General features: G+C 35.6%; 1 protein-coding gene across 1 annotated transcript in view; it reads left to right on the forward strand.

The window, feature by feature from the left end:
• Positions 1-2,667: 2,667 nt before the first annotated feature.
• Positions 2,668-17,436, forward strand: part of LOC149828330 (arginine biosynthesis bifunctional protein ArgJ, chloroplastic-like) — a 33,130-nt gene continuing 18,361 nt past the window's right edge. Inside the window, exons 1-13 of the mRNA XM_090017518.1 lie at positions 2,668-2,820; positions 2,887-2,985; positions 3,465-3,588; positions 3,736-3,809; positions 3,983-4,027; positions 4,241-4,291; positions 4,396-4,464; positions 4,724-4,782; positions 5,263-5,332; positions 5,504-5,584; positions 5,701-5,787; positions 12,944-13,066; positions 17,307-17,369. Coding sequence (XP_089873644.1) covers positions 2,746-2,820; positions 2,887-2,985; positions 3,465-3,588; positions 3,736-3,809; positions 3,983-4,027; positions 4,241-4,291; positions 4,396-4,464; positions 4,724-4,782; positions 5,263-5,332; positions 5,504-5,584; positions 5,701-5,787; positions 12,944-13,066; positions 17,307-17,369 — 1,020 coding nt within the window. The 5' untranslated portion in view covers positions 2,668-2,745. The remainder of the gene's footprint in view (positions 2,821-2,886; positions 2,986-3,464; positions 3,589-3,735; positions 3,810-3,982; positions 4,028-4,240; positions 4,292-4,395; positions 4,465-4,723; positions 4,783-5,262; positions 5,333-5,503; positions 5,585-5,700; positions 5,788-12,943; positions 13,067-17,306; positions 17,370-17,436) is intronic.

Genomic DNA, 17,436 nt, shown 5'->3' on the forward strand with positions numbered 1-17,436 from the left:
GTCATACTATATTTGCATACATACTTCATGAAATGTATTTAACAAAGGTTCATACATTTTGGATGACATTCGCAAAAATGATGTGTGAAAGTCATGGTATATTTGCGGATCTACATCGAGTGTTTAGCTAAAGGAGGTTCACACAGGTTGTGAATATTCACACACATTATTTGCGAAGGTTGTATTATATTTGCGGATGTACTTTGTGAAATATTGTTAATGAAAGTTCGGACAATTTGGGTGACATTTGCAAAATTGATGTGTAAAGATCATACTATATTTGCAGATGTACGATGAGAGTATATAGTTAAAAGAGTTTCACACATTTTGGGTGATAATCACAAAAATGATTTGTGACAATCATACCATATTTGTGAAAGGGCAAAAGTATCCAAAAAAATTAGGAATCAGAGATTTTTGAATATGCAAGCATCTCGGGAAGCATGCCATTTTGCAATGACAATACAGTCTTTTTTAGTTTTTTAAATGGTTTAAAGTTTATTAAAGTAAAAAAACATAGATTTTGACTATATTTTATGTTGTTTCCTACTTATTTACATTGTTGTTACTTATTCTACCTTTGTTGCGGAAGTGCATTCCACGTGAAACATACTCTCCCATGAAAATGTGTTTTCATATTGGATTGGGAGTTTTCTTATCTTCCTACATGCTTCGTGTTTCGCCCATAGTACCAAAAAATGAAATGGATACCAGAAGCGATGTGTGAAGCAAAAGTGGAGAAGCGAGTGTGAAAAACCAATATGAATCATAATGCAAGATACAATTATAAAGCGATTATGAAAGTTCATGACAAAAATGAAAAGACAATATGAAGCACGACAAGAAGCAAATAAGAAATGATGTGAATATAAATACAAAACAATTTAAAATCAACATGCACGCTTGTTATAAAAAAATTATAATTTTCTAATATAAAAACATAGGAAGTGAGTGAGAAGTAACAAGAAGCAAGAGGAAAACTTTGAAGAAGCAAAAGTAAATTGATTTGAAAACAAAGAGGAAACAGGCTTCTCATTAAAAGGAATCAAGTTTTCCATATTTTTGAAATGGGTTTCCCAAAAGCATTTCCTCCTTTTGGAGAAGCGTTTTCTGTTTTCAAAGTGAACTTCAGGAGAAACGAGTTTCCCTGTATAGCAAGAATCTTCTGGTAACTATGATTTGTTGAGCTATGGTGCAATTAAGCATCAAAAAACCCTTCATCAACTAAAGAGTATCGAACTCTCTACTTCTAACTTGCTTCTTCTAAGCCAATCCACTTAGCTAAAGTCTTGGATAGGAAAGGAAAATAGCAATAAGGAATGGTCTCTCAATTTTTTTTACAAAAACATGCCTAACTTTTGGTCTATTTACAGACACATGCTTAACTTTTGAAATATTATAAATACAAGCCTAACTTTTGAGAATTGCTTTGTTGATTTTGCGTGTAGGGGTGGGCATCAGGCCGGGCCAACCTAGCCCGTTTCCTAATGAAATGAGTTTTGGCCTTGTTCTTAACTGATTCGGGTTTTAAGAGAAGCCCATATGCCCAATGGGACAATGTGAAGCTTGGGTCCTTCTCAAACCCATTTATTTATTTATTTTCATGATACGACAAGAAAACCTAATTTTTAATTAGTATAACTAATTAGGTAAATAATAATAATTAACGAACAACAAGTTCTCATGCAACTAATTAGGTAAATAGTAATAGTTATCCAAGTTACTATGTAATAATTAATTTTTAAAAAAATTATATTATTAAAAAATTTAATAAATAACTCATGACCATCAAGCCAGCAGCCAGCAGGCCGGCCTGGGCTCGGCCCACGTATGTAACGGGCTGGGTTTTTGCCCAATACCTAACGGACCCGACCCTAAAATCATGGCTCTAAACCCGGCTCATGACTGGCCGGTGGCTGCCCGGCAAGTTGCCCACCCCTATTTGGGTAAATTCATAATATTTCAAAAGTTAGATGTATGTCTATTAATAGGTCAAAAGTTGGGCTTGTTTTTATAAATATTTTTTTAAAGAAAAAAAGGTGAGAAAAGGGAATTAATACCAAGGCTAAGAAGAGAAAGGCCATGACTATTTTATTATTATTTTATAATAAAAAATTCACTGAAAATCAGGTCTGGGCATGCTTCCCTGCCAAGTAAAACTCTCGATTGAGAACACGACCACCTAGCCTTGGTCAGGGGTTCGGCCAATGCCGTTCTTGCTGCAACTAACGGCATGCAACGACCATGGTTATGATCGATGCCGTCCATTTAGACCATCAACGGTTCTGAAAATGTTTGTAGGTCCCACTGACGGTATTGCCGCCCCACCTGAAGAGCATATCAAGTGATCTGCCAAATCATTAAAAAAAGTAATTTAGCATCCTCACCGTCCACAATGTACACAAGGACCAGGAGGTCCTTGTGAGATGAAGCAATGGACGGTGAAGATGACAGTTCACATGATCTGCTCTCCCGCACCTGATCTTCTCTCGCCCGGGGAAGGATCGGCACTTTGAACAGAGAAAGAATTTATTTAAAAAAGAAAAGAAAAAAAGGTGGGACCCATTTACGCTGCCGGCCTTTTTGAATCGAGTCGTGTCTTGTTGTGCTGGTGGGCCCCACTGATGAGCACTGAAGCAAGTGGAGAGGCTAGAGAGAGAATAAACTCGGTAGAACAACCGAATACGGAAACTATTCCCTCACTTCTGATCGATCGCGAGAGCTCTCTCTCTCTGTCCATCTCAGATGGCTGCAGAAATCTCCCGCATTCTACACCAGAGCTTCTCCTTCCCAATGCCTGATGTAAAGCATCGCAGCAAGGTCTCTCTCTCTCTCTCTGTTTCTCTCTCTCATGTGCTTCGATCTTTATGAGGGGTTTTCTCGCAGATGAGGTCGATAATTAGGGCTTCTGCATCAGTTAATGACTCAGCGGCGAACTACATACCTGCGTCTCCCATCGTCCTCCCCGAAGGCCCTTGGAAACAGGTCGAAGGATCTCTCCTCTTCTTCGTTGCTCGAGTTTCGTCGCGAATTTTGATGTGTATGCGGTTTTCTTAGATATAATTTTGTCTATTGTGGATCGATCTTGTTGTTACGGGAAGTACGAGAGGAATGTGATTCGGTAAATCGTGTTCAAGGAGTTTGGACGTGTTTCTGAGCTTCTTTGAATGTAAAACGTGAGGAATTTTAGCTATGGAGTGCTGCGGACTAGATCAGGCTGCATTGTGCTTCGTACCTGGCAATTGTGTTTGAAACCTTGAATTTTTCAATCGGTTTGGATTGATTTTGGTGTCTGGATGAATCTGATCGAGTCGATATCGAGGGAAATGGTTGAAAACCATTAAGCTTTGACTTTACGGCAATTCGGAGCTCTTTCTGTGATGCTCGAGTCTTCCTCTGAATTGGTATATGGACGATTTGAATTGATGCAAATCCGCATCATGAATGCTGCTTGGTTGTTGCAGATTCCCGGAGGAGTCACTGCGGCAAAGGGATTCAAAGCCGCCGGCATATATGGTGGCCTGCGAGCTAAAGGAGAGAAGCCGGATCTTGCTCTGGTCACCTGCGACGTCGATTCAGTCGCCGCAGGTGCATACATGTTTGAGTTTACTGTCCTTATACGCACGACTACTGAAAAAACTGAAACATGCCACAAGATTTTGTGCACTCTTAATGCAATAACGTGATAGTGGGTAAATGATGGAGTTCTTTTCTTTTCTCTTTTCTCCTCACCAGGTGCATTCACGACGAATGTTGTTGCAGCAGCACCTGTTCTGTACTCTCGACATATTTTGAATAATTCAAGAACTGTATGTCAGTTATTCAGCTTATTTGTGTCCTTATGCTTTTTTTCGCTCCCTTCCTTTTCCTCATGCAATTTCCTTTGCTTTCTCACTAATACTGGCCAACACAATTTTCTGTCAAATGTTATGTTGAGAGACAACTATTAACTTATTAAGTACACCAAATGACAATGATGCAGGCCCGTGCTGTATTGATAAATGCTGGCCAAGCGAATGCTGCAACGGTAATCATCAGACTATGGTTTGTTGAATCATCATGTTCAGGATGCTTCATATTTCAATACTTATAATTTACTCATGCCTGATTCTTGATCTGACGGTTATTGTCGTTTTGTTCATATATCGATAGCTGTTTTTGTTGTTGATGATGATATAAAACTAGTGTAGATTAAGGTGTGGTACTACGGCTGCTAAAATAAGCTTCCATTAAATCTCAGGGTGATGCAGGTTACCAGGATGTCATAGAATGTGCTGCAGCAGTTGCTAAGGTATTATTTCCAACGAGTGTAGAACCCTCAATTTTTGTTAGTTTGAGAGGACGACCATGGACTTCACTTCATGCTTGAGCATTGAATTTGGGTTGATTTTGCAGCTTCTCCAAGTTAAACCAGAAGAAGTGTTGATTGAGTCAACTGGTGTAATTGGTCAAAGGATAAAGAAGGTATTCAAAATAAATGATAAATTCCCATATTTCATGTTGCACCTATGAAGGATATTCTGGATCAATAAATAATCTATTTCACCTAATTATAGCCAAATTACCTTTTCCAGAATTCTGCCACTTCAAAAACTTTTAACCTTGGTTAACATAAATTTCACCACATATTTATCATACACAGATACACTCTAAGAACGTGACATTGCTTGAACCCCCCCCCCCCCCTTCCCCCACCCACATCTAAATTTATCTTTCTGTGCAGGAAGCGCTTTTGAAGTCACTTCCAAAGCTGGTCAGTTCAGTGTCATCAACTATAAAGGGGTAATTAACTCACATATGTTTGTGACTATTGATTAGAAAGTTTATGTTGCTATTTCTTCCTTAAAAAACATTCTTTGGTTGCCAAGAGATTATACCGTACAATGGCGCAGCTGTAGGCCATAATTTAGTTTTGATTTTGCTTTATTTTCATTCTTTCTTCAGGCCTTGGAATTATATGCAAAGAAATATACATCTGTATTGGCTACTTTTCTTTTTTCTTTTCTCCTCCTAGGGTATGGAAACAGGAGGAGATCACAACAGTGGCGTTCTAACCCAAGATCCCTTGGTCAAGATGCCACAGATCTGGCCATTTTTCATCAAATTCAACCTAACCTAACTGCTTCCTTTGCCCAAATACAATTGATGTTTTGAAATATGTTAATCTACCTACACCTGAGTATTGATGATTCATGTTAACATTCTATATTTCCTGTTATGTTTCTTAAATATACACTGCTAAAATCCTGTTTATCCATTCAGTGGAGATTCTGCTGCTGTGGCCATTACAACAACTGACCTTGTGAGCAAGAGTGTGGCTATGGAAACAGAGGTGTAGATATTGATTATTGTCTCTGCTACGTGAGATTCTTTTAGGTTATTTATATATTAGCAATTGAAATAAAGGAACAAGAGTCATTCTTTTCAGGCTTGATAATTTATCTGTTTTGCATCTTGTGGCTTACGGAATTTGTTTTGTTGAATTATGTTATTGTTCCAATAGATTGGAGGGGCCTGTATCAAGATTGGGGGAATGGCCAAAGGTTCTGGAATGATTCATCCCAATATGGCAACCTTGCTTGGTGTAAGCATCAACAAATCTTTTCACTCTCCTATACTTGTTTTACAGAGATCAGCTTTTTTGTGTAACTTATTAGTTGTATGTTAAGCTATTGATGCTTCAATGGTTCATGATTCCAGGTTATAACAACTGATGCGCTGGTTGCAAGTGATGTTTGGAAAAAAATGGTACAACTTGCAGTCAATAGGAGTTTCAACCAAATAACGGTAAGGATATATTTGGCATGGTATTGCATACATTAAAGTTAAACATTTGAATATTTGGAGGTACCACTCTGGTGCACTACTAGGGGAAAATATCCTCTAGTTGCAGCTGCATATTGGCGATAATAAATAGATGTCTGGAAAAGTGGTTGCTGCCTACCACTTTTTTGGCTTACCGCCAGCCTACTGCAAGAGATTGGATGTTTTCAGGTTGTTTTTTCTCAAATCTGAGCCTTTAGGTGTGTTCGGCATGGTCGATTTACTAGGAAATAATATTTGGATCATGCTTTTACATGAATTTTTGAGTCTTGAATATTTATGGAAATCTTAGACCGTTGATTTTGAAACCTTATAAAAACCTACCTGTGTCGGAATCAGACGATCCAAAAGTTAAATCCTATAAAATCAAGCATATAAAACACATCTGTATGGTCAGATTTGATGAAATCATAGGAAAACCCTTCAAAAGCCCGGTAGGCTGGTGGTGGGACAGAAAAGTGATAGGCTGCTACCACTTACTCATAGATGTCTACTCATATTAGATAGAGTTGACATACTGTAAAGGAGAAAAGAAAGATGAAAATAGTCCAATGCCCTAGAGAAGTATGATATGATTATCTATCTACGGGTTTCAGAATCAAGAGGGACCTGGATTGAGATCAATCATCAGACAGCTGGACCCACTGCCTTGATTTTCGAATAGACCAGCAAAAATAAAGCATGATCCGGAAGCAAGTAAATCAAAGATTTGATTCCAAACAAATCTTGGGATTTGTCAAACATGTACATCAGAGCTACTACTACTATTCTAACTTCACAAGAAATCTCCCTGTGTCTTAAAGTTAAAATTCAATCTGTTATTGGGACGAGAAGAAGAGAAACCAAAAAACTATAGAAAAGTTCTACCCTATATTTTGTAGATTTAGTTGAACGCACAATTGTGTAGTGATTTGCTCTTAGATGCTGTCAGTGACTGTTAAAGCTCTTGGTTTACATGTCCATTTATGCCTAAAAGTAAAAATTCAGTCTATAATTGAAACCAGAAGAAAAGAAACAAGAAAACTTAAAAAACAAATGGTCCATCCTATATATCATGCCAGTTAGATCTAGTTTAATGCACATTTATACAGCAATTTGCTCTTAGATACTGATTGGTTCCTGTTAAATCTCTGGGTTTGTATATCTAGAGTGGTCTAAATGCAATTCATGTTCCAGGAAAACTAAATCCATAAGAAAATGGATCCCAAAAGGATGAGCCAACCACACTGCCCCTCCTAGTCTCATTCTCTTTGTTATCTTTTAGAACACAAATACCCATCCTCGCACACCCTTGGGATGCATATCCTAGGACATGAATGCTTATCCATCTGAACACACCCTTGGGAATCCATTTTTTATCCTTAGAGCCTTTTGGTAAAATTTGGCTTGAGATTGTTCAGTTAAAATCCTAGATGGTGCGGTCTTGATTTGGCATGGTTCAGTCTAGACTCATCATAATATATATATATATATATATATATATATATATATATATATATATATATATATAATTGAAACTTCCTGTGAATTGTTTGACTCACATATATAATTTGAAACAACGAAATCCGGCATTTTACATAGAGGAAAAGTTTCCTCTATTATTGACACCATTGTGGAGCTAACTATAGAGGAAAATAGGCTTAAGAAGAATACTCCAAAGAATGAAGACGATTCCAATATAGTCGTATCTAGACCGGAAATTTATATGTGAGCTTATAAACCGCCTCATTTTGGTAGACAAATTAATGATAATGATAAAAGAAAAGTCATTTGCCACCATTGTCATGAACCGGGACATTATAGACCTGAGTGTCCTAAATTAAAGATAAGAGAATAAAAGAAGGTTGCATACATTGGTTCATCACAAGAATCAAAAGATCAGATCAATCAAGATGCACCTGTATTCATGACTCAATTAATGAAAATCCTTCAACATCTTCTCAAATGAGCATCTTCCCCAACTAAAGCCTTAACCGAAACTAATATCTCATCTTTCTCCGATCCCGATAACTTTCCTTGGCTCCTTGACTCTGGTGTTTCTTTTCATATGACTCTAAACATCAATAATTTGTCTGAATGTCTTAACAATAACTCAAGTGTGTCAAATGTTTTCACAGTTGATGGTATATCTCTTGAAATAAAAGAACTAGGAAATTTTGAAAATCTTCGAAATTTTTTTTTATTCCAAAAGTTAGATATATTCCCAAACTAAATCTAAATCTAAATCTAAATCTTTTATCTGTCTTTCAAATATCTGATTATAGGTGTAACATCTCCTCTTTTCATGGTTGTTGGGTATAGGATTGTCAGTCAGGGAAGCTGATTGGGGAAGGCCATTGAGAAGGACTCTATTATATGGATTTTTTGAAATTACCCAAGAATGCCTTTTGTTATAATGTTCAAAAACTAGAGTTGAATCTATAATACAAAAGACTTGGCCATTCTCGTATATCTAAAATCCAACACTTTTCAAGTTTAGAAAAAATTTGTAATTCTGAAAGTTTTGCTTGTAAAGATTATATTCTTGGTAAAATGAAAAGATTATCATTTCATGATAGAACTTTTGTTTTATCTAGATCACTTGAGTTAATACATTCGGATGTTTGGGGTCTTGCACCGGTCATGTCAAAAGGCGGATATGCATATTATGTAATTTTTGTTGATAACTTTTTTAGGCATACTTGGATTTACTTAAGCATAAATCTGAGGTTTTTTCATATTTTCAAACATTTCACAAAATGGCTAAAAACAAATTTCAAAATGATATTTCTATTTTTCACACTGATTCAGGGAAAGAATTTATGTCAAAAGAATTTAAAGACTATCTCAATTTACATGGCATCATACATCAAAGATCTTGTCCACACACACCACAAAAAAATGGTTTGGCCAAATGAAAATATCGATACATTATGAAAACCACTAAGACTTTATTAATAGCAAATCAAGTTTCAAAAGAGTTTTGGGCAGAAGCAGTCTTAATGCTACCTATTTCATTAAGCGAATGCCATCTTCTTCTTTGAAGAATATAACTCCAATTGAAAAACTTGTCAAATTATTTCCTAATTACTCTAGATTAAGAGTTTTTGGTTGCAAATGTTTTGTTTTCACCAACAAAAATGACAAATTCTCCTCCCCTCCCCGTGCCATTCCTTGTGCCTTATTAGGTTATGCAAATAATCAAAACGGCTATAGGTGTTTTGATTTTTAAAATGGAAAATTGTATGTATCAAGAAATGCATCCTTATTGGAACAAGATTTTTTTTTTTGAAAAAAACAAGTAACCGAATATTCTTTTTTAATAGCTTTGACTTTGAAATATGATGAATGTGACCATGAATACGATTTAGACGATGGTCAAGGTACTATTGATTCTGAACATAATGTTGCTAGTGAAGAGCAAACCCATAGGGACACTAGTTTACAATACTCATGACGTAGAAAATATAATCTTCTATGTGCATTGAAAAAATATTCTGAAGCACAAACGAGAAGGTTATCCAGAATTTCTAAACCTCCCCAAAAAATTGTCATTTTCACCCACATATAAAGCATTTATTGCATCAATACACTCATATGTAGAACCTTCATCCTATACTCAAGCCAAAAACCATACAGAATGGGTAGAAGTAATCAAGGCAGAATTGGAAGCATTAGAAAAGGTTAACACTTGGACTATTCAAGATATTCCACAAGGAAAGAAACCTATAGGTTGTAGGTGGGTTTATAAAGTTAAAACCAAGAGTGACAAAACTCTTGAAAGGTATAAAGTCATATTAGTGGCCAAGGGGTATTCTCAAGAGTATGGCATCGATTACGAAGAAACTTTTGCTCCAGTTGCCTGGATGACCACCGTCAGGACACTAATAGCCTTAGCCTCTATTAGAAAATGACTCATATTTGAAATGGATGTCAAGAATGTTTTTCTCAATGGAAACCTAGTTGAAGAAGTTCATATATAAGCACCACCTTGTATTAGTATTCCTAAGGGTAAAACTCTTCGTTTAGAAAAGGCTCTTTACAGTCTTAAACAAGCACCAAAAGCCTAGTATGATTAGTCGTATTATGCTTGATATTGAATTTAGAACTTGTTTGATTGACACTGCTTTATTTATTAAGATTTATGATGCAAGGATTCTTCTTCTTCTTCTTTATGTGGATGACATGATCATCACCGGAGGCGACAAACAAGGAGTTAAAAACATTAAAAAGCTTCTTAAAAATCATTTTGAAATGATTGATATATTTTTTAGGAATTGAAGTTGCTTATTTCTCTCAAAGATATTTATTATCTCAATCTAAATTTGCTTTTGATATTATTTCTAGGTCTGAAATTGCATATGATAAGAAAGTGGATACTCCAAAAGTTTTTAACATCAAAATGAGAATCGACAATGGAGAACCTCTTGATGATCTCACTCCTTATAGATAGCTTATTGGAGTACTTTCCTATATTTTCATTATTAGACCTGATATAGCACACACTGTACACACAACTAGCAACTAGTTTGTTTCAGCACACTCCCACTTCTGTTCACATGGGAGCAGTTTTGCATAGTGTTAGATGCATTAAGTCCACCCTCTCACGAGGCCTCTTATTGTCGCTTCATCTTCATTAGATTTAATTGTTTATACTGATGTTGACTGGGGAGGTGATCCCAATAACAAGCACTCAACCACTAGTGTTTTCTTAAGTGAATCCTTGATTTCGTAGCAGTGCAAAAAGTAGTAGAAGGTTTCTCTTTCATCCACCGAAGCTGAATATCGAGTCATGACCACCACAACAATGGAGGTAGTTTGGCTCAAACAACTGATGGCTGACATGGGAGTTGAAATGTCACAAGCTTCACACATGTGCTATGACAACAAGAGTGTGATCTATATTGTCAGCAATCAAATATTTTATGAATGCACCAAACATATTAAAATGGATCGTCACTATGTCAAAGTGGAATATCTACATGGAACCATTGATCTGCCGTATGTGTCGTATGTTACATCAGAATATCAATTAGCAAATTTCTTCACCAAACCTCTTGTTGCTCCTAGATATCATTTCCTCTTAAACAAATTTTCGCTCATTGTACCGTAAGTTTGAGGAAGAGTGTTAAAAATATAAAAATGTAATTATATATAATATAATAATATAATATTTTATTTATTTATTTATTTATTTATTTATTTTGTTTTTGTTTTTTTTTTGTTTTTGTTTTTTTATTTTTGTCTAATTCGATTTGAACTAGACTTTTAAACTAGTCAAGATCCAACTAGATCTTGACTAGTTGTATAGCCGTTGGAGCTAGTCCAATGGCTACAAATAGAACCGTTGGACTAGCTCCAACGACTCCCTATGTGAGCTCCTTAAGAGCTCTTCTCTCCCACTCTCTCCTTGTATATAAATAGGGGTGATCCCCTCTCCTTTGTATCAATGCTTCTTAAGCATTTTCATATGAAATAAAAGTTTATTATTTTATCTTTGTGTTATTCTTTTTATACCCTTTCGTGGGTTATGATTGTAGTGTCTTTAATAGACATGGAGTTCTTCTTAAAGATTCAATGCCATATCGACAACTGATCGAATCTCTAACCTATTTATCAATTATAAAGTTGAATATAGCTCATGTCGTTAATTTAGCAAGCCAATTTCAACATGCACCGACAACAATGCATATAAGTATAGTTTTAAGGATCATCAGATATATTAAAAATTCAATTACTATGGGGCTTTTTTTATTGTCCTTTTCTTTGGAATTAATTGCTTATATTGATACAGACGGGAGAGGAAATCCTAATGATAGCCAACTATTGGTTTTTGTGTATTTTTAGGTCTCTCATTTCTTGAAAGTGAAAGAAGCAACAAAAGGTCTCTTCTTCAACGGAAGCGGAATATTGTGTCATGACAACGACAACTATAGAGATCATCTAGTTGAGAAGCCTTCTCAAAGATATGAGAGTCATCATCTCCAATCGTTCGAAGATGTATTGCGACAATAAAAGTATTATCTACGTTGCTAGCAACCACATTTTCCATGAATGAACAAAACATATAGAGATAGACTGTCACTATATTAGAGAAAAGTATTTGAGAGAAACGGTAGAGTTGCCTGTGTCTTCCGAATATAAACTTTCAGATATTTTCACTAAGGCCTTGCCCTCACTTCGGTTCATTTTTCTCCTTAACAAACTTTCAGTTATCACACCGTAAGTTTGAGGGGGAGTGTTAAAATATATGGTTTTTGTATTCGTGTATATATATATATATATATATATATATATATATATATAGTTTGTAAACTAGGGTTGTTATGGATGTAATTTTTCTTTTTCTCTTTGTATTTATTATTATTTTTATTTTGTAATGAGCCATGCCCATTAGGGGCATTTTTGTATATTTTCCTTTTTTATTTATACCTAGTCCCAACGGCTAGTTGTGCTAGCCCTCTTCCTCTCTCACTCTTGTATATATATGGGATCTCTCCCATATTTTATGTATGCTTTTCTTAAGCATTTTTATATTTTGTGCTTGCCCATTAGTGGCTATTGTGAGTATGTTTTGGACTCTTATATTTTCCCTCAAGTGGCTTGTGTATGGACCTATAATGGGTTACTGTGTGTGCACATTGTTGTCTTTTGATTGCCTTTAGTGGTCATGTTATTGTATTCTTCTTTGTTTCATTATAGATATTTCTTATTTTATATGTTCTAAGTATTTATTTTATTCTTTGCGTTTTATATTTTAAAAAAATCTATTTATTATATGTTTTTATTTCTTTCCTTTTTTATATTCCAAAAACTTTTCTAACTGTTTCTTTATATTTTATAAGTAAATAATAATAAAACCTATTATTAATTTTTTTTTCTTTTTTTTAAATTTTTTTTAAAACTTCCAATATTTTTCCAAGGAAAACCACTTTTTAGAAAAAGTCTCAAGAATAACCCTAATTGAGAACGATATTATCTGTGATTGTGTTCATTGCAAATTTTAGTCTAAGGATCAATTCCTTTAATTAAACTCTCCAGCTATATCAGCATGATCGATCAATTGAGCTAATACTATGTTTCATGTTTGTTTTTTATTCTTGTAAAGATGACTCGCTTGTCATGAATGGAATTGTTGCAGGTAGATGGTGACACAAGTACTAACGATGGTGTAATTGCACTAGCTAGTGGGATATCTGGACCAGCTGAAATTTCTTCGATGGACATATCTGAGGCTCGACAACTGCAAGCTTGTCTTGACACGGTCAGTTTTCTCCTACCAAATCACACTGTCCTATCCTATGTACAAACCAGTCATTTCAACATGGTAATATAATCCAAATCTTGATGTGCATGTAGAAGTAATTCTTCTCTAGTTAGAATTTGTTAACTTTATTTTGCATCAATTAGCAAAAAATTAGAAAAAAAGTGATAGGGTCTTTAGTTAGTTTAACTGCACTTCTTAGTCTAGTTCTGACTGCCAGTCAGGACATCCTTTGGCAGATAGAGGGTGTATGGGTTATTTGGGTTTGATTTTACTTTTGGATTGGAGCTGGACCCAAACCCAGGACCTATAAGGATCAAGTTAACTTTGCACCCAACTTCTAGAATGCTATTATGTACTGATGCATCTAACTCATAGATTTTGATGTTAAACTTTATCTGTTGTTTGATACTTCACGCTGGTGAAAATTGGATTTTACTTGGGGTAGTTTGGAACTTTGGAGGACATGTAGAAAAACCTAGTTTTGATAAAATCTGGTGATGAGAAAAATATGGAGTAAAACCTAGTTTCTGACAACTCTGAAAACTTGGTGTACTGTTTAGATACAAGCAGTTAAGAAACTGTTTAACCTAGTTTCTCATCATTGCTGTTTGGATGACAATTAACTGGGCTTCAAAATTCTCACGAGGATATTTTTTAAGTAATCAAATTAAGTTCTCATGTAAATTAATCTCTCTCTCTCAATGAAATAAATCACTCAACTGGGAATCCAAAGATTAAGGACCAAACTCCAACTCTACATGAGCCAATCCAAGAGCAATCAATACCTGGGCAAACAATGGCCACCCAACTGCAGATTTCCTTTCAATGTTGGTAAGCATAAAAAAATAAACAATGATACTCTTCATTTCTAGAAATTTCCTTGTTCCTTTGAAGCCATAAAATCCACCACTACAAAAAAGCCCACCCTTATACCATTTCTTGCCTTTTACTTGTATCCATCTGACAAGAATGAAGACAAGCTAATCAATGATATGGGGAGTTAAAATGTTAAAAATTCTCATTCATCCAACTAAATTAAAGAGATTCCCATTGGCAGTGGAAGAACACAAGAAGACCCTCATTTCGTCACTAAGAAAACACAATAAGCATCAGTTAACAAGATGACTACCTCTACATTCAAGATGCTTTATGATGTGACGCTTAGGAAAATAGAAAATCACCTTAAACATTTCAAAAAGAAAACTCCCAACTATATTCCGCAATAAAACCTGCCATCATACACTGTGACAAAGCAAGCAGTAATCAGTTACCAGCCTGAAAAAGGCCTGCTAGTGACCCTTTTCCTTCCACACATACATATACAGATGCCAGAAAAATTATATTTGATCAATTTGGAGGGCACCATTTGGCCATCTATGTAACGCGGACTCTTCTAACAGGGCACCGCACCCCGACACTTGGGCATGGCTTCCTCTCCTTTGTGTCAGGTAAAATCAACCACATTGAGGTCCATTTCTGTCCAAAAGTAGATTCAGTTTGTTAGAATGTGGGTTATATATATATATATATATATATATATGACATTTGTAATATGTATTACCCTACAGTGGTATTTTTGTCTTTTTGACCTATGTAATTTTTGTAATAGGTGTCGCCCAATAGGGGCCCTTTTTGACCTAGAAATCTAGTCGTTGGGAGCTCTAACAGCTATATTGGGGAGCCTCTCACTCCCCTTTGTGCCTATAAATATGGGGCTTAGACCCCTTGTAATGTAATGCATTTTGTGTGCATTTGATCATTAATAAAGACAATATTTTTATATTGTGTATTCATTTCTTTAAGCCCATAAGTGGCTAGTGTGCTTGTGCTTTTGCCCTTTTGTGTGGCTTTGTATTTGCTTCTTGTTTGAGGTGAGTAGAAAGTTCGCGATTTCATTATACAGTTAACCCTAATCAAGTCCAGTTTTATATATATTACATACATACATACATACATACATACATACATACATACATACATAAGTAGTGCGTTCCTCCTGCCCACCTTCTCGTTCTGACCCCTCAAAAAATGTCGTTTTTAGGTTTTTTTCTCACATATAACACCATAGATGTAATCTATAAGTTTTGTTTAGTGGGGACCAGCTTTTGGATCACTAGAATCCGACCTGTATACAGGTTTTTCCGGTGATCCAAAATCAATGGCTATGAAGGTACCAATTTTTCCTGGCTCATAAAATCATGTTTTTCCGTCGAAAAAACATGATCCAAGAGATGATTCTCACTAAATCGAGCATGCTAAACACATATCTAACGGTTCAGATCTATCACAAAACACTTCAAAACTATATGGCAGAACGAAAAATGGGACCTAATATGTTCAGTTCTCTCTCTCCCTCTCTTTATATATATATATATATATATATATATATATATATATATATATATATATATATATATATATATATATCCGCACCTCCTCACCAGTGTGGTGTTATTTTTTATTTATAAGGAATAGCAATTGTAGATTGCTAATTTGATTTATTGCATGAATTTGTGCATGATGAATTGGTGATATGATACTTGTTTTTATTTCATTAGTGTTAACTTAAAACTGTTAAAAATTATATATGTACCCTCCCCGCACCCAAGTTTTTAAAGTGCTGCATCGTCGCATCTGCACCTATGTGACATAGCTGGCCATTGTCCAACCGGCAGTCAGGTCAAAAAGAGGGGAAGATGGAGACAAATAAGAGTGGGTGGAATAGGGTTAGGAAAGACACAAGGGGGGAAAGGGGTGTGAGGGTCAACCCTGATAAATGGGGTTTGCCTCCTGAAAAACCTAGCCTCTCCAGATTTTTCAAAATGGCCCTAAACTCTGGGTTTCTTGTAACCCAGGTTAGGAAACCAAACGTCTAAACCTAGTTTTCAGCTGTAAGCCAGGTTGACATGAAAAACACTGTCATCCAATCGCCCTCTTAGAATTAAACAAGTATAACAGTTTTCATCTTTGTATCTAGTATGTGTCTAATTGGTCAATTCTATCATCACATAAATGTGTAAATGTCCAGCAGCAGCATCTTAAAGTACCAACATTGATAGAGTATGAGCATTTTGAAGTACCCATGTTACATGGTCATTAGGTTCTTGCGGCCATAGCACCATAGGTGGATGACATAAATTCTAACATTGAGGTCGTTGCAGTAGATAATCTCTTGCCATAACCAACCAACAGTTTTTGTGCTGGACAATCATAATGACAGTTGATAAAAGGGATAACCCATCCACAATGTAAAGGTGTGTAAAGGTGGAGCTCACTAGGCTTCAAACCTTCCAAGTTAACGAAGTGCAGTTATGCATCAAACAATAATGAATAACCACCACTATCCTTGACTTCTGAACCCCAGGACTTGGGACTAGAGTATGATGCCAAGAAACTGATGCCTACCAATTATTTCCAATTTCACAAACAATTATAACTGAGACAAGAAGAGTGGTGTAAGTGATATTAGCATGTCTAACATCACTCATCATAATGCTATCTTGAGCTGATGAAGTGCTGAATTTGAGCAATTTTAAGAGGATTCTAAGATGTTAATCATGGAACTAGTCCAGTCACTACTTCTGTCTCCCCCAAAAGCCTTCTAGGCCACATCACATCCCTAGCTCTCTTCATCATTGTACTGCACTTAATTTCATTCCTGGAGCATGTAGCAGGCCGTATTCATGGTTGTTATGGCCATTGTGATTCTCTATCAATTTGTTGTACAACTAAAATTTGCAGGTCCGTTTGTTTGTATCATGTTGGCTTACATTTTGAAGATGAGAGAAGGCCTGGGAAAGTTGTGCGTGAAATGGATTGGTCACATCAACCACAGAAATTAGGGATGCAACTCTTTCTTACAGATATCTCTATACTGCTTTCTTTCCAAATTAGTTAAAAAAGAAAATAAGAATCTAAGAGCTATAGAACAGTACTGTTAATACTTAATACTGGTAACCAGAATTGCAAATTTATCTAAAGCACCATATTTTGGTCTATGATCAAATCTCATATTTCTTTCCTTATGATGAAAAAGAGAAATACCTTTAAGGAAGAACAAAATTAGCTTTCTTGGTTTCTTTAATGATAAGCATGCATCTTTAGAATATCTATTTGTTTAGATTAACAGTCGATGTAATTTTCTTGTGGAGGAAATAATCCATTGGAGATATTGCAATTATATATGGTGCATCTGCATTTTGAGTGGAACTCATGGTTTCCTCTTCTCTTCTTTAAGGTTATGCAAGGACTAGCGAAATCAATTGCATCAGATGGTGAAGGTGCAACATGCTTGATTGAGGTTTGTTCATCTTATTCATTGCTTGATATATCTTTTCTAAGATTTGTGCAATTTGACAAGTAGAATC

This window comes from Nuphar pumila, chromosome 9, assembly GCF_984573655.1.
Source record: "Nuphar pumila chromosome 9, dmNupPumi1.hap1.1, whole genome shotgun sequence".
In the NCBI taxonomy this organism is placed as follows: Eukaryota; Viridiplantae; Streptophyta; class Magnoliopsida; order Nymphaeales; family Nymphaeaceae; genus Nuphar; species Nuphar pumila.